Source organism: Drosophila innubila (genome assembly GCF_004354385.1).
Source record: "Drosophila innubila isolate TH190305 chromosome 2R unlocalized genomic scaffold, UK_Dinn_1.0 1_C_2R, whole genome shotgun sequence".
Classification (NCBI taxonomy): Eukaryota; Metazoa; Arthropoda; class Insecta; order Diptera; family Drosophilidae; genus Drosophila; species Drosophila innubila.
In genome coordinates, this window is record NW_022995374.1 from 21,198,656 (window position 1) to 21,217,231 (window position 18,576).

The window sequence follows — 18,576 nt, forward strand, 5'->3', positions numbered from 1 at the left end:
TGCAATTGCAAAACCTTATTTTGAAAGCCGACCTGTTAACATACTACATACATACATATTTAAAGCCAGTGTCTTAAACAAATATTGTAATTTTTTCATTTACTTTTAATTAAAGCGACTTTAAGAATATATACATACCGATAAATAAATAAAGCAAATTTCATTATTGTATTATTTTCGTTTGCATTTCCTATAAACTTGTTAAAGTTAGACTTAAATATCGTTAGCTTTTTAAGAGTTTCAGAAACTATTTCTGAATTTCATATTCAGAGATGTTCCGAAATCCACATTTGAATCAAATTCGTAACCGTCTACTTTTAATTTTTACCAGATCCTAAAAGTATGCTTTAGTTTTTGCGTTGTGATTGAGTAATTAAACACAAATAATTTGTTGGGGTAAGTTCAAACAAATTTATGTATACTTTGGTTTTTTTTTTAATAAATAAAATCGTTTGTCTTTACAAAAGGGAAAATTCACGATCAACAAGACTTAAATAGCTTATTTAGCTTTTGGAGACAGAAGCGGGAGAGAGAAATGCAATTTCACTGTAATTATATCTAAGCACATCCGGGGGACATTTTATAAATCGCTGCGTAATACTAATCTACGATTATATCTAAATTTTATGATGCTGCAAAGCTGCCAAAAGAATTGCAGAAAGCGGCCACATCAAGGAAATTCCATGTATGCTACTCTGAGCGGACTTGGAACTCTCTGGCGTTATGACGTCCATTGAGTGATCCCCCAGAACGACCAATGTGTGTATGAAAACTTGGTCTGGCACCAATTTGCAATAGTAATCACCGGCACTTTGGGGACTCGACTTCAAGATGGTCAAATCGTAGGTGGTCGCATTGAGGCTGAAGTTGGGCGACGTCACAGATGTTCCAGTTGCGATTGATTTGGATCCTTGGTACCATAGAATGTTTTGATTTACTATGAATATAAACATGAGTTTAGTTATACTGATTCCAAATTGTATCTCAATTGATTTATGCACTTACGTCCTGCCTTCAAGCCGCACTTCAGCACAACATCCTCACCAAGAATTCCTGTTACGGTCAGACTTTTGTTCTGTTGCGGAATGGCGGGCTCGGGGATAATATAGGGCTTCGTCTGCTCGCTGGGACTACTCTTGTCATCATCAGAGTAGTCCACATAGTCATTTTGCATTCCATCGTCACCCTCTGTGCCTGCCTGTGGGTAAGAAAGAGCTGCAAGTAAAGAATGCACATCGAAATGAATTACAAAAATGTTTGGAATAGTTTGAAAACAACGAATATCTTATCAAATTAATTTATTTTATTTTAATCGCTTAAGTAATCTCTTTAGTCAAATAAAAATATGTAGTTATCCGAATTGACGGACAACCTTGAATTTTCAATCGTTTTACGATCTGATCATCATTATCTGAGGTTTTACGAGACCTTTTGATCTGTTTAGTATATAAAGAATTGATGGCTTTGGCAAAACAAAGTACCTATAAAAAGAATACCCATATAAAAAAAGACTATTATGTTGTTGCCTGCCTGGTGTGTGTTTGTAGGTGGTTGGGTGTGCCATATTGATGACCCACATTTCCTGCTGGCTAATCGCGTTGTGCTGTGAATTAAATTGAAATCGAAAACCTACATATTTTGTTTTGGCAATGCATTAGGGCAGCTCATCAGTGAGTTCTGTTGATGTTTGCTTAAACAGTTTGCAGCTCATATTCATATCCTCCTCTCATAGCTACAGATACAGATACAGATAAATAAATGTAGAAGCGGATACGGATACAATTAAGGGGTGTAGACAGTGGCAGGCACAAATACAGGGAACACCAGCTGCATTGTCGGGTTAAGGCAATTCGCATGTTTTTTCCCTGCTTCATAATTTCAAATATTCATTTCGTTTCCTTCAATTCTCCTAAACACACAGCTACATACATTTTGTCAAAGTCATATGAAAACATTTCAGGGAAATGGGGTCACATGAAAATTGGGTGCACGGGGCAAATGAGAAATGAGAAATTAAAATAAGCGAATGGAAAGAGAAAACAGAGACCCCATCCCCAATCCCGTGTCGGTCGGCCGATCGCCGCACCCACATGAGCATATGTATGTGCTCAGTTTAGGACGGGAGGAAAGTGCAAGGGGACGGGGACGGGGACGGGGAATGTGGCCAGAATTGGTGCCATGGCCTGCAGTAGCAGCGACGTCGCCGTCGCTACTTTGTTTTTAGTGGTGTCGACAGTGGACACAAAATCGAAAAGCATTTCACAACAATGTCCATTTTCATCATGGCAACTGCACTGCACACACGCACACACACACACATACACACAGACATATCACACCCTCGCTCCGCGATGCAGACAATGTGTCGGGAGCATGAGAGGGAGTGAGAGATAGAGAGAAAGAGAGGGGGAGATGATCAGACGATTGTGAAAAAGTTTAAATTTACATTTGTAGTATTTCACTTCTGCCATTTCTGGCGTCGCGTCGCGTCGCGTTTATGTCTTCGGTGCAGCTACTGCCTGTGTTATTGTTATTGTTATTGTTTTTGTTGTCCGTGTTGTTGTTGTTGTTCTCTTTATTGTGTTATTCTTTGCCACACACACACACGCACACACGCACACACACTGACACACTCTTCATTATGGCCACTTTTGTTGATGTCGCGTTGCTGTTCAGCGTTGCGTGCTCAAATTGTAACTTGGCATAAAGTTCGGACACTCACACAACAACAAACAACTACCAAAGTTCGTTCGTGCTGGACTGTTAGTATACCCTGTGTTTTTATAAAAATAAGCAATTCATATGGGTTGCACAAATCACTAGAGACTTTGAAGAGAATAGCTATTGAAAACAACCATTTAAAATGTCGGAGTTCTTTTAATTTCAGAGATTTAATTTTTTTTAAATATATTCAAGTAACAATTTCTACAAATCAAATAGTAATTTAATTAAATTCTATACATTTTAACCAAAATCCATTACAATTTGTTCTTAATGTTAATTACTTTTAAAAAAGAATTTACTTATATATTTCAAACTAACTTTGTTGTGGAAAGAGAGTATACTACCGCATTGTAGTCTATTTGCAGGGTATCAGCAGTCAGTCGACTTAAATTTCAGCAGTTAATGCTCTGCGGATACGGATATAGCCACAAGCATAGACATGTGTCAGAATGTGGGTGAGTGAACTTGGGATTTCGGCAATTGCTGTGCAATAGCTTTAAAAGAAGAACCAAATTCTTTAAATGAATGCAAATGAATTTGTAAGTTGCATTCCTTTTGAACAAATTCGTTACTTCTTCGGATACGAATTCCACATCCACCAAAAAAAAAAACAAAAAAAAGAAGCAAACGCATTAACCCCATCGACTTCTCTTTGTCGTAAAGTTGGTCCATAAAATTGAAGAAGCAACAAAATCCATTGCATGTGCTTCTGAGAAAAAGCCAATGAACCAGGATGCGAAAGACACCAGATAATATATGGAGAAATCTCTTTAGATTTTTTACACATTTTTGCAGCTATCAATGAAGCGAAAAGAACCGAAAAAGATGTTTACACTTCGTTCAAGTGATGAAAATTTTAAGGTAAATTGTTTAAATTAAAAAGTAAAAAACAATAAACAAAGTACATTCATAACACGTGTTTATCGTGCTCCCACGATATTAAATAACTACAAAAATTTTGAAATATAATTAGTTGATATGATACTTTCGTGTAGTCGAGTGTTATTACAAACCTTCTGAAAGCTATGGAAATTAAACCTCTGGTAACTTCGAATTAAATCCATATGTATGAGTATCTTTGGATTTTCTTATTGGATTTGAAATGTAATGCTCCATATATTTGTAGCCCAATAAATGTATTCTCATGAGAAACATTTCTACGCTTCTTTGTCATGTTTTCAATGCTTAAGATAACAATTGTTGCTCATCTCAAAGTTGTTTTCCTCTTTTAATTGGTACTCAGAATTAGGCCAAAAACAATTTATCATAAACACGATGATTCTGAAAATTTCAGCTAATAACCCCAGAGGCTGACCCGACAGCGGATGACGATGACCACTGGGTTCGTTGGGTCCGTTGGGTCCCTGGCCTGACAATGTGCCAGTCATTGGCAGTTGCATGGAATCATCCAAGTGCAGCATTTTTACTACCTGATAAGAGGCGAGTGCAGCCTAAAAGCGCTCTGATGTGGCCCTGATCTTTGATCTCCTGTCTGTCCGACTTTGTTGTCTGTCTGTCTGTCTGTCTGTTGTCTTTTTGTGTTTTCAGGTTTTCGAGTTTGGCCTGCCCCTACGTGACTGACCCTGACTGTTGTTCGTTTGCTTCGGGTCCAGGCCAACTGTCTAACAGCCAAACTGACTGACTGACTGGCTGTCTGACTGACTGACTGACTGACTGACTATGCGTTATACGAGCCGAAAATTATGCTGTTTGTGTGGCTTGGTGGCAGATAGAGACATGAAACGAAGCGGATAATGATAATGGCATTCTGGTTCTCTGAAAGCGATCAGGTTACGGACCAAAGGGACAGCATAGCCATAAACCAGGTCTACCTACGCACTGCACTTCCATCCAGGCAGATGTGCAGCAGTCTCCCGATCAGACCAGACACCCATTGACAAATAACCCACACAGATGCACAATCACACTCGCACTCACACTCACATTCACAATATATTCGCATTCAATTAGAGTTGAAAGGCCGCGTGTCCTGTGCGTTGCCAAGGGGATTGAATTCAAGATTGCCAGGCTTGCCAATCGACAGATGTTGCCTTACGAATTTTCTGGTAATTATGGAAAGCTGTTCGATTCAAAATGCAAATCAAAGTACTTTAATATATACAAGTTATAAAAATTAATGTGAGGAGTTGGTTCGTTAATCGATATTCAATTGAAAACGAAGCGGGCCACAAATGCGATCAAGTGGTTGAAGAAACTCAAATTGAAATGAAAGTACGATTCAACACATAAATTACATATCGACATAAATGTGCACTTACACTCTAACCAAATATAGAAGTGCGAGTACAAGACAGAACATTGATTTCACTCCCATCGCCTACACTGACAAAAAAATGTTCTGGAATCAAGATTTTGGTGACAAACTAAGAATTTAAAAAAATGCGTCAGAACATAAAATTCTTAGATTAAGAAAACATATGTTGGTTTTAAGAACATTTCAAATAAGACCAAGTTCTTATTTTAAGAATAAATGTTCTTAAAACTAAAATGATTTTTAATATATAATTTTTTTTTTTAAGTTTCCTTTATATGCATTTTATTCTGAGACTAGGTAATTTAACCTAAACACCACGGTGCCACTAATTGTTTCATATGGAATAATACATATTTATACTTTCCTATCAATTTAAAATTTGTATTTTTGTATTAAGAATTTTGATGTGTTAGATTAATATTCTTAATATTAGTAATATGGTCTTAAAATGTTTTTATTTTAAGAACCAAATATTAAAGATGAATGTTCTTGATTTAAGAAGTTGGCCTTTTTTTCAGTGTACCCAAATGTGCGTGCTCCGTCAGCGTTATGATCAGCGCCAGCCATCGCCTTTAAACTTCTGGCATAGTCGGGAGACGGGGGCCCAGGCTAAGTCTGAAGACATGGACAACACTTCCCGTTGCCCAAAGTGCACGTGTCGGCACTTATGAGTCCCAAGTTGCGAGCTTCGAGTTGCGGCCTCGGCAAGTGCCTCGATGCGGGCACATAGCCAAAATCACAAGTATATATGTACATACATACACGTACATACATTTATGTTGCATATACATTCATGTCGACTGTACACTATATACGTATATACTTAGATCCCCACATAATTCCAATAGGTCAACAATAGGCACCGAAACTTGCAGAGTCCGACAGTCGACACCGAACGCATATTAAAACGCTTTTCATTTCGAGTCGGGATTGCGTGGGGATTTTGGGGGGATAGATTGGGGCAGGGTTCGGCCCAGGGCTCGTGTTCCATTCAAGTAGTGGCTGTGGCATGTAATTAATATGCGGCACTCCTTTTCCAGCACCGCCAACTATTTGGCGCAAAAGGCAACGCAGCTCTTATATTTAATTTTATTTTCCTTTTCTCTTTTTAATTCGTTCTATTCACTTATGTTATTTATTGCTATGCTACGACCATTCCCTTTCAAGTGCTTATGGGTGTGTGTGTGTGTGTGTGTATAAGTCATAGCTATACATAATTGTTTAGTTCGAAGACCCATCAATGGAGACCGATATCAAATAGCCACTGTGTTAACGCCAAGAATATTTTGTGTACATCTCAAAACAATTAAGAAAAAAAAAAATTGTAACATTTCTTAAAAAAAATTATAAATTAGAGAAAAAATTGCATTACACTAAAAATTACATTTAATATTTTAAAATTTCAATTTTTCAAAAATACAGATTAATACATAAAATTTATATTACATCCTTCTTCACCACAAAGCTTATGTACTTTTTTATGTCTAAAATATTTTAAACAACTCCAAAACAAATACAACTTAAAGATAAAAATAATAATTGAAAAAAACCATTAAAAAGTATATGAATTTTGAAGCTTAAATAAGGTATAATTTCTAGAATACATATATATTCATACTGAATTTGTCACAGAAATCTGTACCAATTGAAAATATTCAAGTTTCTCAAGAGATGCAGATCTGTAAGGTTATGATTTATAAATTTCCTAAATGTTTCTTGATTAAATTAAATGTATAAAGAAAAGAAAGAAAGTCAAATTTCGGTTTGATTGCCTACACAATGGAGTCAAATCGAGACAAAAAGTTGTCAATTAAACTCTTTTATAATACCATTTTGTTTATAGATTGATTTTCCGTAATTGTCAGAGTATCTGTGGCTTCTGTGGCAGCTGAATCATCATCAGCAACAGCATGAAGAGCTCTTCATTATCATTGTGATCAAATCGTTTAATTTTTATGTTTTAATGTGGCACAATTTATATACAATGTGAGTTCGAGTACGAGTGTCTTATGTACAGTAAGTACTCGCACTCATATGGGAGTCACCATAACAACAGATGCTCAAATAATAATACCCGCCTTTGACTGCTGCCCCACTTGAGTGCGCACACTCGGAGACCGCAACCGAAATCGAACCCTCTCTGTATCTTCAAACCTCACTTTGAAGCGGCACCCGCACCACAGAAGAGAAGGAGGAGGAAAGCAACAGCGCCAATTCGCCAGCTCAGTTAAGTAAATTGATTCTTTAATTGTCGAGAATTGGTTACGAGTTTGTTTAACTCGCTTTGCCGCTTGGCGGCATGCCTCTTGCCCCACACCATAATGCCCCCATCTGATGCACGCAGACATGCACCCGCGAGAACGAGTATGACAGAGAGAGAGAGAGGAGAGGAAAATAGAGAGAAAGAACTGGAATGGGAATGGAAATGCGAATGAATCGGGCGGCTTACATAAAGCGGCAACAAACTTGTATCTGCATTCGTATCTTTGCTTGCACTCGCAAGAATTCCAACAAAAATAACAACAACAACGAGCAGTAACAACAACTCAAGATCTGTGTATCTGCAATGAGTCAGAGATTCCAAAATAAATATGTATGCAAATACCACAGAATTATGCAAAAGACAGACCCAGCCCCTTTTCAACAACGAAGAGAGGATCTTATTGTATATCTCCCGATTCCCGGATTCTTCGATTCTCCGATTCGCGGTCGTGAAATTTAATGCCTTCTCGCGAAGGAAGAGCAGAAGAAAAGGTAGACAAACAAGAGCAGAGATAAGGTCAGATCATTTAGCTTATTTACCCATGTCAGAGTATGGGAAAAAATAAGAAGACGAGTATTATATTATAATGCCAAATGTGAAAAATTGATGGCCATTTCGAAATTAAAGTTGCCATGAAAAAGGGAAGTAAATTCTTTAAAGTTCACCTCTCTTAATTCCATTATATGCAATCCAATCAATGCGATTGCAATCGCATTGTTTATGGCCAAAAGGGTTACTCCAGGAAGGGAAAGAGGAGAAACTTAGGTAACTGGCGCCCCCTAGGGTTTCGTATTTGCAAAAGAAGAAAATAAAAACACACATTCTCACGCTTCCCTAACCAAAATCGAACCAAGGAGCTGTGGTGTGTCGAGATTCGCACTCGATCCCTGACCAAGTGTCTGTTGTTACCTGGTTGCTGTTTTTCCGCCTTGTTGCTCACTTCCTTTATGCTGATCTGTTGTTGATTTTGTCATTGTTGTTGTTGTTGTTGTCATACATTGTTGTTGTTGCTGTGTTGCCTATGTTGCCGCCTATTAGGCACCTATAGAATAATTAACAGCGTAACCGATACGCGAATGGATTGCTCACCCTGCATCTCTGCCCCGTAGAGCCGCCAACTTCGATCGCCGATCGCCGATCGGCATTTTCCATTCATTCAAAATTGGCATATTCACTTCCTATTGAATGAGTGCCAGCATTGAATGAGGGAGTGCTCGTTTCTGCAAGCTGCACTCGGCTTATTGATCGTGATAAATAATTGCATTAATGCGACAGCTTTCGCCAATAAATTATGGAGTTTTACTGTTTGAAAAGCGCGCCATGTATTCGCCTGAGTTAACTCGCATGATTGTCAATATTCAGAAAACAGGTAGCATTAATGTCAGCGGGTATTCGTGTAATATACTATGAGTTGATTGAGCAATAGCTCATGGAAAGATTAACCTTTAAAAGCGGAACTTGATTACTGACAATAATAATTGTTAATAAATGCCATCACGCTTAAATGTCATTCCACATCAATGATGAATCCATCAATGTCTTTCGTGTCTCCTTCAACAAACGACAAATGTCGTTAATTAAGAAATGTGAAAGAGTTTAAACTTGTGCTCACTGATGAATCAATCAGTTCCATTTAAATATCAATGGATATTATAATGTCTACAATTTTTGGCAATTTCAAAATGTGAATCATTTAGTTAGTCATGTGCTTCCAAAGAATTAAATATATTCACATCTGTGATACATTCAAATTTGATTAGAATTCTAATATAACACTCTTCCCTTGTTCACATTTCGAATTTACATATAGGTTGACTTTAAGGATAGACATGATTCTATTTTGGGAACAGTGTCTAATCCTCCAGAATGAGTGTGAATCACATTGAGTTGTTCGAAAAGATTCTTGTCAATAGTACAGTGCTCATGCTGAAAGTTCAGTGCGTTCGACTTTCGAATAGTCACAGTGGACATATGTAGGTCAAAAATTATTCTACACATTCCAGAGAGACCCACACAATCATTTTTATTTAGATGCTCGAAAATAAATCCATTGGAAAACGCATTTCAAATCGAACGGCACTGCATGTGAATCTGATGTACACCGATTGAGTCGGTTCAAAGGGTCTTAATAATCACAGAGATTAGATTATGCCTAAGTGCTTGTGTGTCTTACATAATCCATTCCCAATTGCAACAGACTTCCGCTGCGCTTAGCTTGAATAAATGATCTAACGATCTGACTTACCCAGGCGACATCCAAAGATTAGTAATGCTGCCAACATCAGGATTTTATTTAGGACTCCACTCGACACCATTTTGTAGCGTTCTTAACTGCTTGACACTCGAAGATAGTATGATAATGTGTTGGTAATATTCTCAAATCGTCGTCCGAACGGTTTTTCTTTTTTTTTTTTAATTGTGTCACACGTCTTCAGTTTGCTTTGGTTTGCGTCTTTTGTTAGTTGTTCGATCGCTTGTTTATTATTCTTGTGATTTTTCAGAAATTATTGTCGAGTAATTAATTTGAGTTCAGCGTCCCAATTACCGGCCTACATATTCAGCACTTTTCGTCGGGGATTTAAAATCATTTATTTGTTTTGATTTCAATTTCTGGACAATACAATTTGTCGACCCTTTCACTGACACTGCACTCTGGCAAAGGTAAACAAATTCAAGAAATCCAGAAAAAGTTTTCACTTATTATTGACCGATAACAATTCCGATCTCCGCACAAAGCTTGATTACACGAACGTGTCTCAGTTGTATCTGTATCTAAGTCTTTGGGGCGCGAATTTATGAAATTGCTTTGCCAAGCGTTCGGCTCACTTCGGTTTTGGCTTAGGTTTCGGGTTAGCCGTTTCACTGGGACTCGGACTGTTCGTCACAAGAGCACGACATCAAATGACGTCGGCCGCTGACTCGGCCCGATGCAAGTATAGTAAGAGAGAGCAACAGAGTGAACGAAGCTGAAGAGAGCCAGTCAAAGAGAGCATCGACCGCAAGCATAACTAAGAGAGCAGTTCATTCAGTTGAAATACCTTCGATATGGCTGTTAGCATTTCTTTCGCCAAGAATTTGAAATATGTATGCTAAATAAATACTCGCATAGAACACATTAAAAAATCTTATTTATAGGACACTTGAAAAATATAAATTATTGCTTAGAAAGGTTAAGGAGTATTAAAAATGTACTGTTATAAAACTAGCTGAACTATTTGGGAAATTGAGTAAAAGGAACAATTCGATTGGATTATTAAACCATTTTTAATAAAGACAAATTTATGTATTGTGCAAAAACATAAATATCGTGTTTTGGCATTCTATATGTTTAATGTTGATCTATAAAAAGAAAAGTTCAACAAATTTGAGATATTTGAGAATACTTCAAAGTTACTTTGTTTAAGTAATAGCAATTCTTTTCGACAGAACTATTTTATAAAATTTAGTAAAATTTCCTTAAGTTAAAGTTGTCATTAAAATGGAGTAAACATAAAATATATACAATATAAATGTATTAATTAAGTATTAGTTTCCTATATGGAAGTATTTTTTTAGCATAATGAATAAGTAATTGAAAGTAATTAAATTGAAGAAAGCCAGTGTATTTTCAGTACAATAAAAAAAAGAGTCATACACATAAAGCTTACACTCATACATGTATATGAGAACAGCATATGTAGGTTAAATTTAAGGCAATCGGTTAGCAATTAATTTGGTATTCAACTCGACTCGAAATGGCATAAGAAATGTAATTATATCATGTTTATCTCATTTCTGCATTCTTGTGCTAAATTCTTTGTACAGGGCATCGCCTCCAATACTGTGCAGATATGGAATCCTCATGCTCGTTAATTCCACATGCTCCTCTGGCGTCCACATTCCCAGAAAGTCCGCAGCATCACGATATACTCGTGCATACATAAATATATGTATATATATTTGCAGTTCAAGTTGCAGTTACAGTTGCAGTTGCATTTGCTTAATAAAATCGCGTCGTTCTCAGCGATTTGTATGGGAAGCCGGTTGATTGCTTTGGCAAGCACTGTGATTTACTTATTCCATCTCCATCTCCATCTCACCAACTTGTGGTTGTGTCTGCGGCTGCTGTTGCACATTTAGGGGTCGTTTTGTTTTTGTAAACGCATCCTACGGATACGAGTGCACTTGCAATGCGAGTCAGCGGCAAGATATGACAACGATGACGACCATTGGGAGACAGTGTCGTTGTCATTGTTGTTGTTGTTGGTGTCGGTGACAGCAGCAGAACAGCAGTAACAGAAAATTGTTTGTGCTCATGTGGACACATGTAATGTGCAATATGCAACATTTGCTGATATGTTCAACTTGAAGCGAGACAAACAAACAATTAAAATTAATCTACGACCATAAAACAAAGTGTGTATTGTATGATTGCGAGTATCTGCTTGATGCTTGCATTATGCATTATGAATCTAAATACATACAGACTTACATACATTCTGTATCTCTATCTGTATCTGTATCTGTGTGTGCTGTTTGTGTTGTCTTCTGTTTGGGGGACGGACTTACTGCCTGGTTGACTGGCTGCTTGGCTGCTTGGCTGCTTTGGTGCCAAGTTTGTAAACATCCGCAAATGCAGATTTGGGGGCCCAGTGAGATGAGTCTGTCTGAGATTTGTGGCAGAGCAACATGCTGCACATGTTGCATGTTCGCGCCTGCAGCTAAGCAATCCGAGGATATTAATCAAATATTTATATTTACACGTAGACAACAACCACACATTGTTGGGAGGCGGCATTCACCGAATTTCCCAGAATTTCTTTACAACTTTGGAAACAAATTAATCAAACAAACAACAACGACAATTTGTGTGTGTGTGTATATACGGGTGTGTGTGTTAAAAGCTGTGCGCTGTCAACGTAAAGAACCAAACAGATCTGTATCTGCATCTTTATCTGCATTTGTATCTGTATCTTAGTCGCCGCGCAGACTCCATTTGCAACGAGTTGCTCTCCAACAGCAAAAAGAGCATTTGTTAAAATTTAAGAGAGCGACTGTCGGCAATATTTGACACAGTTGGCAACGCGGCGGCTTCGCATCTCTTATGTTGTGGGTGCCTTTGGTTGGGGGTTGTTTAGCTGCGACTTCCGCGAAAAAATAATACTTGATGAATGAAAACAAGGAGCCATGGCAACGTCAACTAATATAATTGCTTGGAATTTAATGTGTCAGCAAATGTGGCAAAGCAGTTTAAACCTCTCGCTGCAAAATACATAAAAAACATATTCACACACTCAATTTCTACAGCAAGCTAGCGAGAATAATTATGCCTTAAATATACATGAACAGGGTATACTCTATATATTCTAACTTGAATTTCTAAGCTATGATTTAATAATTTAATTTTAATTAAGCTAAATGATTAAAGTATTAAACTATTAGCAATAAAAATAAATAAAATATAAAATAAAATAAAAATATACTCTAATTTATTAAAAAAATATATATATTAAAATATTTTTTTAAAAGTGATTTAATACAACTGAACATCTATTTGAATGAATTTATTTATTGTATAAAAGAATTTCATATTATTTAATATTGTTGAAATTCAATAAAGAAAATTATTACAACCGAATAAAATCTAAGAAAATTATTTGGTTTATTTATCAAGAAAAAATGTTATCAAAGTCTCTAGAGATTTGTTGAACAACCGTGTTGTTTTGAAACTTGTCAGCACAGTCTTAAATACACTATTTATCAATGTTTTTTCAGAAATATTGTATGTATACATTTTACAGTCGTTCTTTAAGCTAATTCTCGAGTATATTCTCATATAATTATTATATTAATACAGTTGCAAAGTTTGAACAGAAATATACGCTGTTTAAAATGTCGCATTGACCTAGGCAATTGTAGTATTCGTTTACATTCTTATTTTTGTATGCATTCGAGTGTAGCCTCCATAAATTATAAGTTTTACGACATTTAGGGCATGCTCTGACTGGTGTTATTGTTATTGTTGTTGTGAAGTTTTGCTTGAATCGCAACTTCATTTTGTGGTTCCATTTGCTTGTCGATGGAGAATCATTTGCGCATGGGCATGCGGTGAATACCAAATGGGAAATTGCAACTGCCAAGTGAGAATATTCAGAGCGCGAAGCGAAAGAGACTCTAGAGTCACGAGTGACGAGTGAGAAATGCAAAGACATCTCCAGTATCCTGAGCACATGGTTGCTTTACACTTTGGAGCTCAACATGCGCCAATTTCCAATTGGGCAGCAAGTCGGCGAGCGCGTTGTGAGTCATCGTCATCATCCATTCGCATAGTTTTCGTTTATTTCCTTTTTTTATGCTGCTCCTCGAGTTCATTTGGCATTCGCCCGCCGTCAGTAATACACGGTTCGTGGTCTGCTCCGCTTGTTGCTCTCCACGCAACGAAAACGACAACAACATCGCCAACAACAACGACAGCAACTACGACAACAACAACAAGAGCAACAGTCAAACAACCCACGCAAAGTTTTTAGTGTCTCAGTGTCGCTCAGTGTGAACGGGTTTCGGTTCTTGGTGCTCGTTTTCGCAAAATAAACAAAAACAGAGAGCATCTAAAAGTGAAAAGGATTACGAGTTGGACTACAAATTATCATAATTACATTTTGCCATCTATCTGTCGCTTCCTTTTTGCCACAACAACAAAATGTTGTCAATGACGCATTTTCTGCTGCTGTCAGTTATCATCGCATCTCTATATCTGCCAGGTACAATTCCATTCAATCCGTTCAAGAAATTGATACATAACTCATAAGTATATTTCACTTGTCGCTATTTAAAATCTGTTTAATGTTTTTTAATCTCTGTGGCCATCAGTTTGGCATTTATTTTAGAATTATTCAAGCATATTGCAAGTCCATTCACTCAATCGCGCACAGAAACTCATGCGAGTACTCATATGTATTCGTATTTATAGCAGCATCTGCTTTCGGCTTTGGCATTCACATATTTTTTGCAACTTTAGCTAATTCTTGGCCACATCTGTGTGTTTGTTTAATGGACAGACATCAAAAAAATAAAAATAAAAAACTATTCACATTTGAAATCTTTGAGCAAATTGGGATGAAAATCCATTAGGTTCGCCTTTTTTTGGTCTTTCGTTGTCTGGGCTTTGATTAACAATTAACATGCCAACAAATTGAACTGAAAACATTTTAAGCTTATCAATCATACGTCATGTTGACAGAACTTCCAATTGAAATATGTATCTGTCTTGGACAAATCTCTGCCAGAAGTAAATTCAATAGAACATGTTATTTATACAAGTTCCTTAGTAAAAGAATGAATTGCAGTCTTTGTATTGTATAATCTCAAGAACACAGCACAGTGATAAAGTGTCCTTAACACAAGTGCTAGCGGTTTATACATTATATACACATATATATACCTACTGTACACAAGCCTCCCGTACTACAGCTGACTATGCAACGCTCAAGAAATCGATGGATTAACCCTGCCCCTTTCCGCCCCGTGCAATACACTCTGCATTTAACGACGCCTCTCTCTGTTTAAAAACAACTACACTGCACTTTATACATTCCTTGTTTGCATTAGAGATAAAGATGCTTGATTAGGAAGCTTTTCTATACGAGAATTTCCAGAGAGCTTTCTACATAGTCCTAAAACTGTATCCAGCTTATCCAGCACCAAGGTATTATTAAACCCAAGGCAAAGCAGCTCATACCCATTTAGTTTTACCTCTATACTATAAAAATGTAGCATACTTTTGGGAGCAAAATAAAATACAAGAATGTACATTTAAGTATTAGACAGTTCAAAATTCTTCCAAGTATAATTAATCCTAAATATATTTCCTTATTATCTCTTCGAATAACTTTTTGAATATACTTATTATCATTAAATATGTAATACCGCTTATAGAAAAAATTAATAAAAGTTAATTTTTGCATAGTTTATTTTAATTATTATGAATAATCACAAAGACATGATTATGTATGCATATAGAGTTACATATTCGCCATATTTTCGCATAAGGCCATAGATCCATAAATAAAAACGTATTTACATAATTCATGGTCACGTATCTAAGTTCCTAGAGGTAAAAGTACATTGTATATACAAGTAAGAAACTTTCCTAACAAAACCGCCACAAACACGAGTCAATCATTGATGGGAAACGCGTCTTGGCAACCGAATGATGACAATATGTTTTTTTGATATTTGGAACCCACTTGTAGCTGCCACTGTTGAACATAATGTTTTTGTATGTGTGCATCTGTGTGTGTACATAGACAAATTAGTGCCATGACAGACTCATCCATGGAATGGGGCAATGAGCACATTGTTAAAAATATCAACATGATTAAAGTGGCTTTGAATAATTAAGCTATAGGGAGCCCGAACCGGAGCTGTCAAATGAGTACGAGGGTTATCTAACAAAAACAAATAGCTTTTCGAGTTAATTATTATATATTATATAATAACACAAATTAAATTAATAACACATTGGGCAAGTGAAAAGAGAAAATTAATTGAGATTCTACATATGTAAGTTTGAATTAAAAGGGCTGTTATCGGATATCTTCAATTTAGTTGTCGTTGAACTTGGCCTTCGTATATACAATAACTATTTTAATATTAATCTTCTACGTGTAAAATATTATAGCATTTGAAATTTTAACATGTGTCAAAATACTTCTAAAATAGTGTGTCCTTTAATTAAGATGAGTAAAATTCATAAATAGCAATATTTCTATGGTTAAAAATATATTTTTTGGATAATGATTGGAGGATGGTGCCAAATGTTTTATATAAAATATGTATCACCATATCACCAGAATAATAGCCAAAAAATTGGCGAACAATCTCAGCTCTCCAACAATATATAATTGTATCAGTTTCATTTAAATATTAATAAATTATTGTACCTAAAGTTAGCATAGTTAAAAAATATATAGAAATACGGTTAATATTTCTTAAAGAAAAAGTATATATAAGATATTTGGGCGTAAGATGTATAAAAAAATATCACAAAATACAGAAAAATAACTCTGTTTATATTTTTCTGAACTATGATGAATAGATCCTTAAACTAGCATTCTATGTTGGTATCGTTATTAGGAACATTCGGTCTCTTTGCACCCAATTTGATGTGTTCGTTAAACAAAACAAAACTAATAACCACAAAACGTTGGCCAATTTTAGGGGAGTAAAAGTGCAAATGACGCAAGCTATTCGAAACTTGAATACCTACGAATATTCACTGCGAATACTCGTGTAGCTGAAGAACCTTGACATAAATCAATACAATAGAATACACAGTTCCCATATCCAAGCTGAAAATCCCGAATACCTGAGACTGACAATTCCCGTGTGTTGAAGCTGCTATTTCATAAACGAATGATGACCTCGAAGAGTTGGGGCATGTGGCATGTGGCATGGCATGTGAAAACACAGGGAATATGAGTATATACTCGAATACGAGTCATACAAATGGGCGTTGACACGCTGCCACTCTGCTACTTGGAGCTGCGCCCTTTTCGTAATGGTTTTATGTTGTCGTCGCATGTGAGTGTCCGTAGCATGGTGGCATAATGGGTGGGTCAGTGGGTTGGAGGAGCCAAGGCCTAGGCCCAGCCGATATGCGGATAAGCGCGATTATCGCTCGCCACGAAAATCTGTGGAGTTTGTGGTTCCTCAATGCATAATTTGGACTTAATTACACTATTCCAGGCGGGCTTGTTGACCTTGCCTCGCCCAGTTTATCCATATTCAGTCAATATACTATCTAATACATGCTCCCTCTTTTCAGCTCATGGCGGCGAAACAAGCAATGATTATGAAGATTATGATGGCGACGATTCGTCACACGGACCTGGACATTTGCAAAAGCCCACACCAGCTCCATTGATACCATACTTTAACGAGGGGCAGGTGGTTGTCTATGTGAACAGTACTGCGAAAAGCGTGAAGCTTGATTGTCCGGTTCAAAACTATGATGGTAAATAGGCGAATCAATGAAAATCTTCAGAAATTAAATGCGAAATTGCGTCCATCTTTGCTTTCAGCCAAAAGTCATGTGATTATGTGGTATAAGGATGAGAAGAGTGTTTCCACTGGCGATCAGTTGAGTACCAAAGAATACACCATTGACAAACAGTTCGCTCTGACCATTCCCGTGGAAAATGCCACCAGTCACAACTACTCCTGTTGGATCATGCCGTCGAAAGTCCGTCGAAATATTACCGTTGAGTTTCAGACTCCAAATGGGGCTTCCTCCATAAGCTGGCCGAATACTTTGTACTCGATTATCCTGAGTGTATTTGCACTCATCTATCCATTAGCCAGTCGCTTTTGAATCTCTCGAATGTGGCACACATTTAACCACTGCACCACCGGCACTTGAACTACCTTGCAGTAGGATTAGGCTAACAAATAATCGAGTATATGTTTGTAATTACTGGAACTGCGCACACTCAAGAATGAGCTTGGATTTAAGTTGTTGAATGTGTTATGGATTCCTTGGTTCCCTTCAAGTCGGGCTTTAAACCATGCGGCAATGGCTTATGTAGTAAAATGTTAGGTGTTGCTTTATTACTGTAGCTTAGGTATAAGAAAACGTAACTATTTTTAGATTGATTGAATGTATATATGAGTACAAAGATCTTTACCTTTAAGTTCTTGTTAAAGCTATTTTCTCGATTATCAATTATATTACCAGATTCCCTCTGTTTATACCTAAAAATTAAATACAACTCAAGTTTCCCCTTTAATGTTATTTAATTAATCAATAATTCTGCGAAACAAATGAAATACATTGTACTAAAACTCAGCCTTAATATAATATTTGCCTTCAAATTCAAAGAATGCTTAGATAATATACACGTACATATAATATAAAATCAAGGAGATCGCAAATATGCAGATTGTTTTAAAGATAAATATTAAAGTCAAAGTTTAAACAGATTATTTTTCAGGCCTAGGATGAGTTTTTTTTGTAAGTCAATAGTTAGTATCTTTGGGCTTTCTCCTACAGTACTAGTTGGAGCGACAGATATATCTTATAAAAGTATATGTTAAACATTAAAAATAAGTTGTATTCAAATGCTATATCTTGTATTTTGTTAAACCGTTTTTAGATTCTTAAATGGATAATACAAATTGATACTTTCAAATTCCCTCTAATAAACATGAGCTTCTAAAAACAAAGCCAAGTGTCTAATTAAATAATCTTTACAGACAATAATAATAAGAATAATGTAATATTCTCAATAAATAACGAAACTGATGAGCTGATGAATGGATGGTGTGCAGTGCAATC

The 18,576-nt window shown here is 36.5% G+C and overlaps 2 protein-coding genes across 2 annotated transcripts; one reads left to right on the forward strand and one right to left on the reverse strand.

Annotated features, from left to right (window-relative positions):
- Window positions 1-417: 417 nt before the first annotated feature.
- On the reverse strand, window positions 418-10,153 carry LOC117785708. The gene is made up of 3 exons (XM_034623902.1): window positions 9,508-10,153; window positions 1,006-1,215; window positions 418-937 (listed from the first exon to the last, which is right to left on the reverse strand). The coding sequence occupies exons 1-3, from the start codon at window positions 9,575-9,577 to the stop codon at window positions 618-620; spliced, it is 600 nt and encodes a 199-aa protein (XP_034479793.1). The 5' UTR covers window positions 9,578-10,153; the 3' UTR covers window positions 418-617.
- Window positions 10,154-13,616: 3,463 nt separating this feature from the next.
- Window positions 13,617-18,464, forward strand: LOC117783687. The gene is made up of 3 exons (XM_034621214.1): window positions 13,617-14,002; window positions 17,068-17,256; window positions 17,324-18,464. The coding sequence occupies exons 1-3, from the start codon at window positions 13,942-13,944 to the stop codon at window positions 17,611-17,613; spliced, it is 540 nt and encodes a 179-aa protein (XP_034477105.1). The 5' UTR covers window positions 13,617-13,941; the 3' UTR covers window positions 17,614-18,464.
- The last annotated feature ends 112 nt before the right edge of the window (window positions 18,465-18,576 follow it).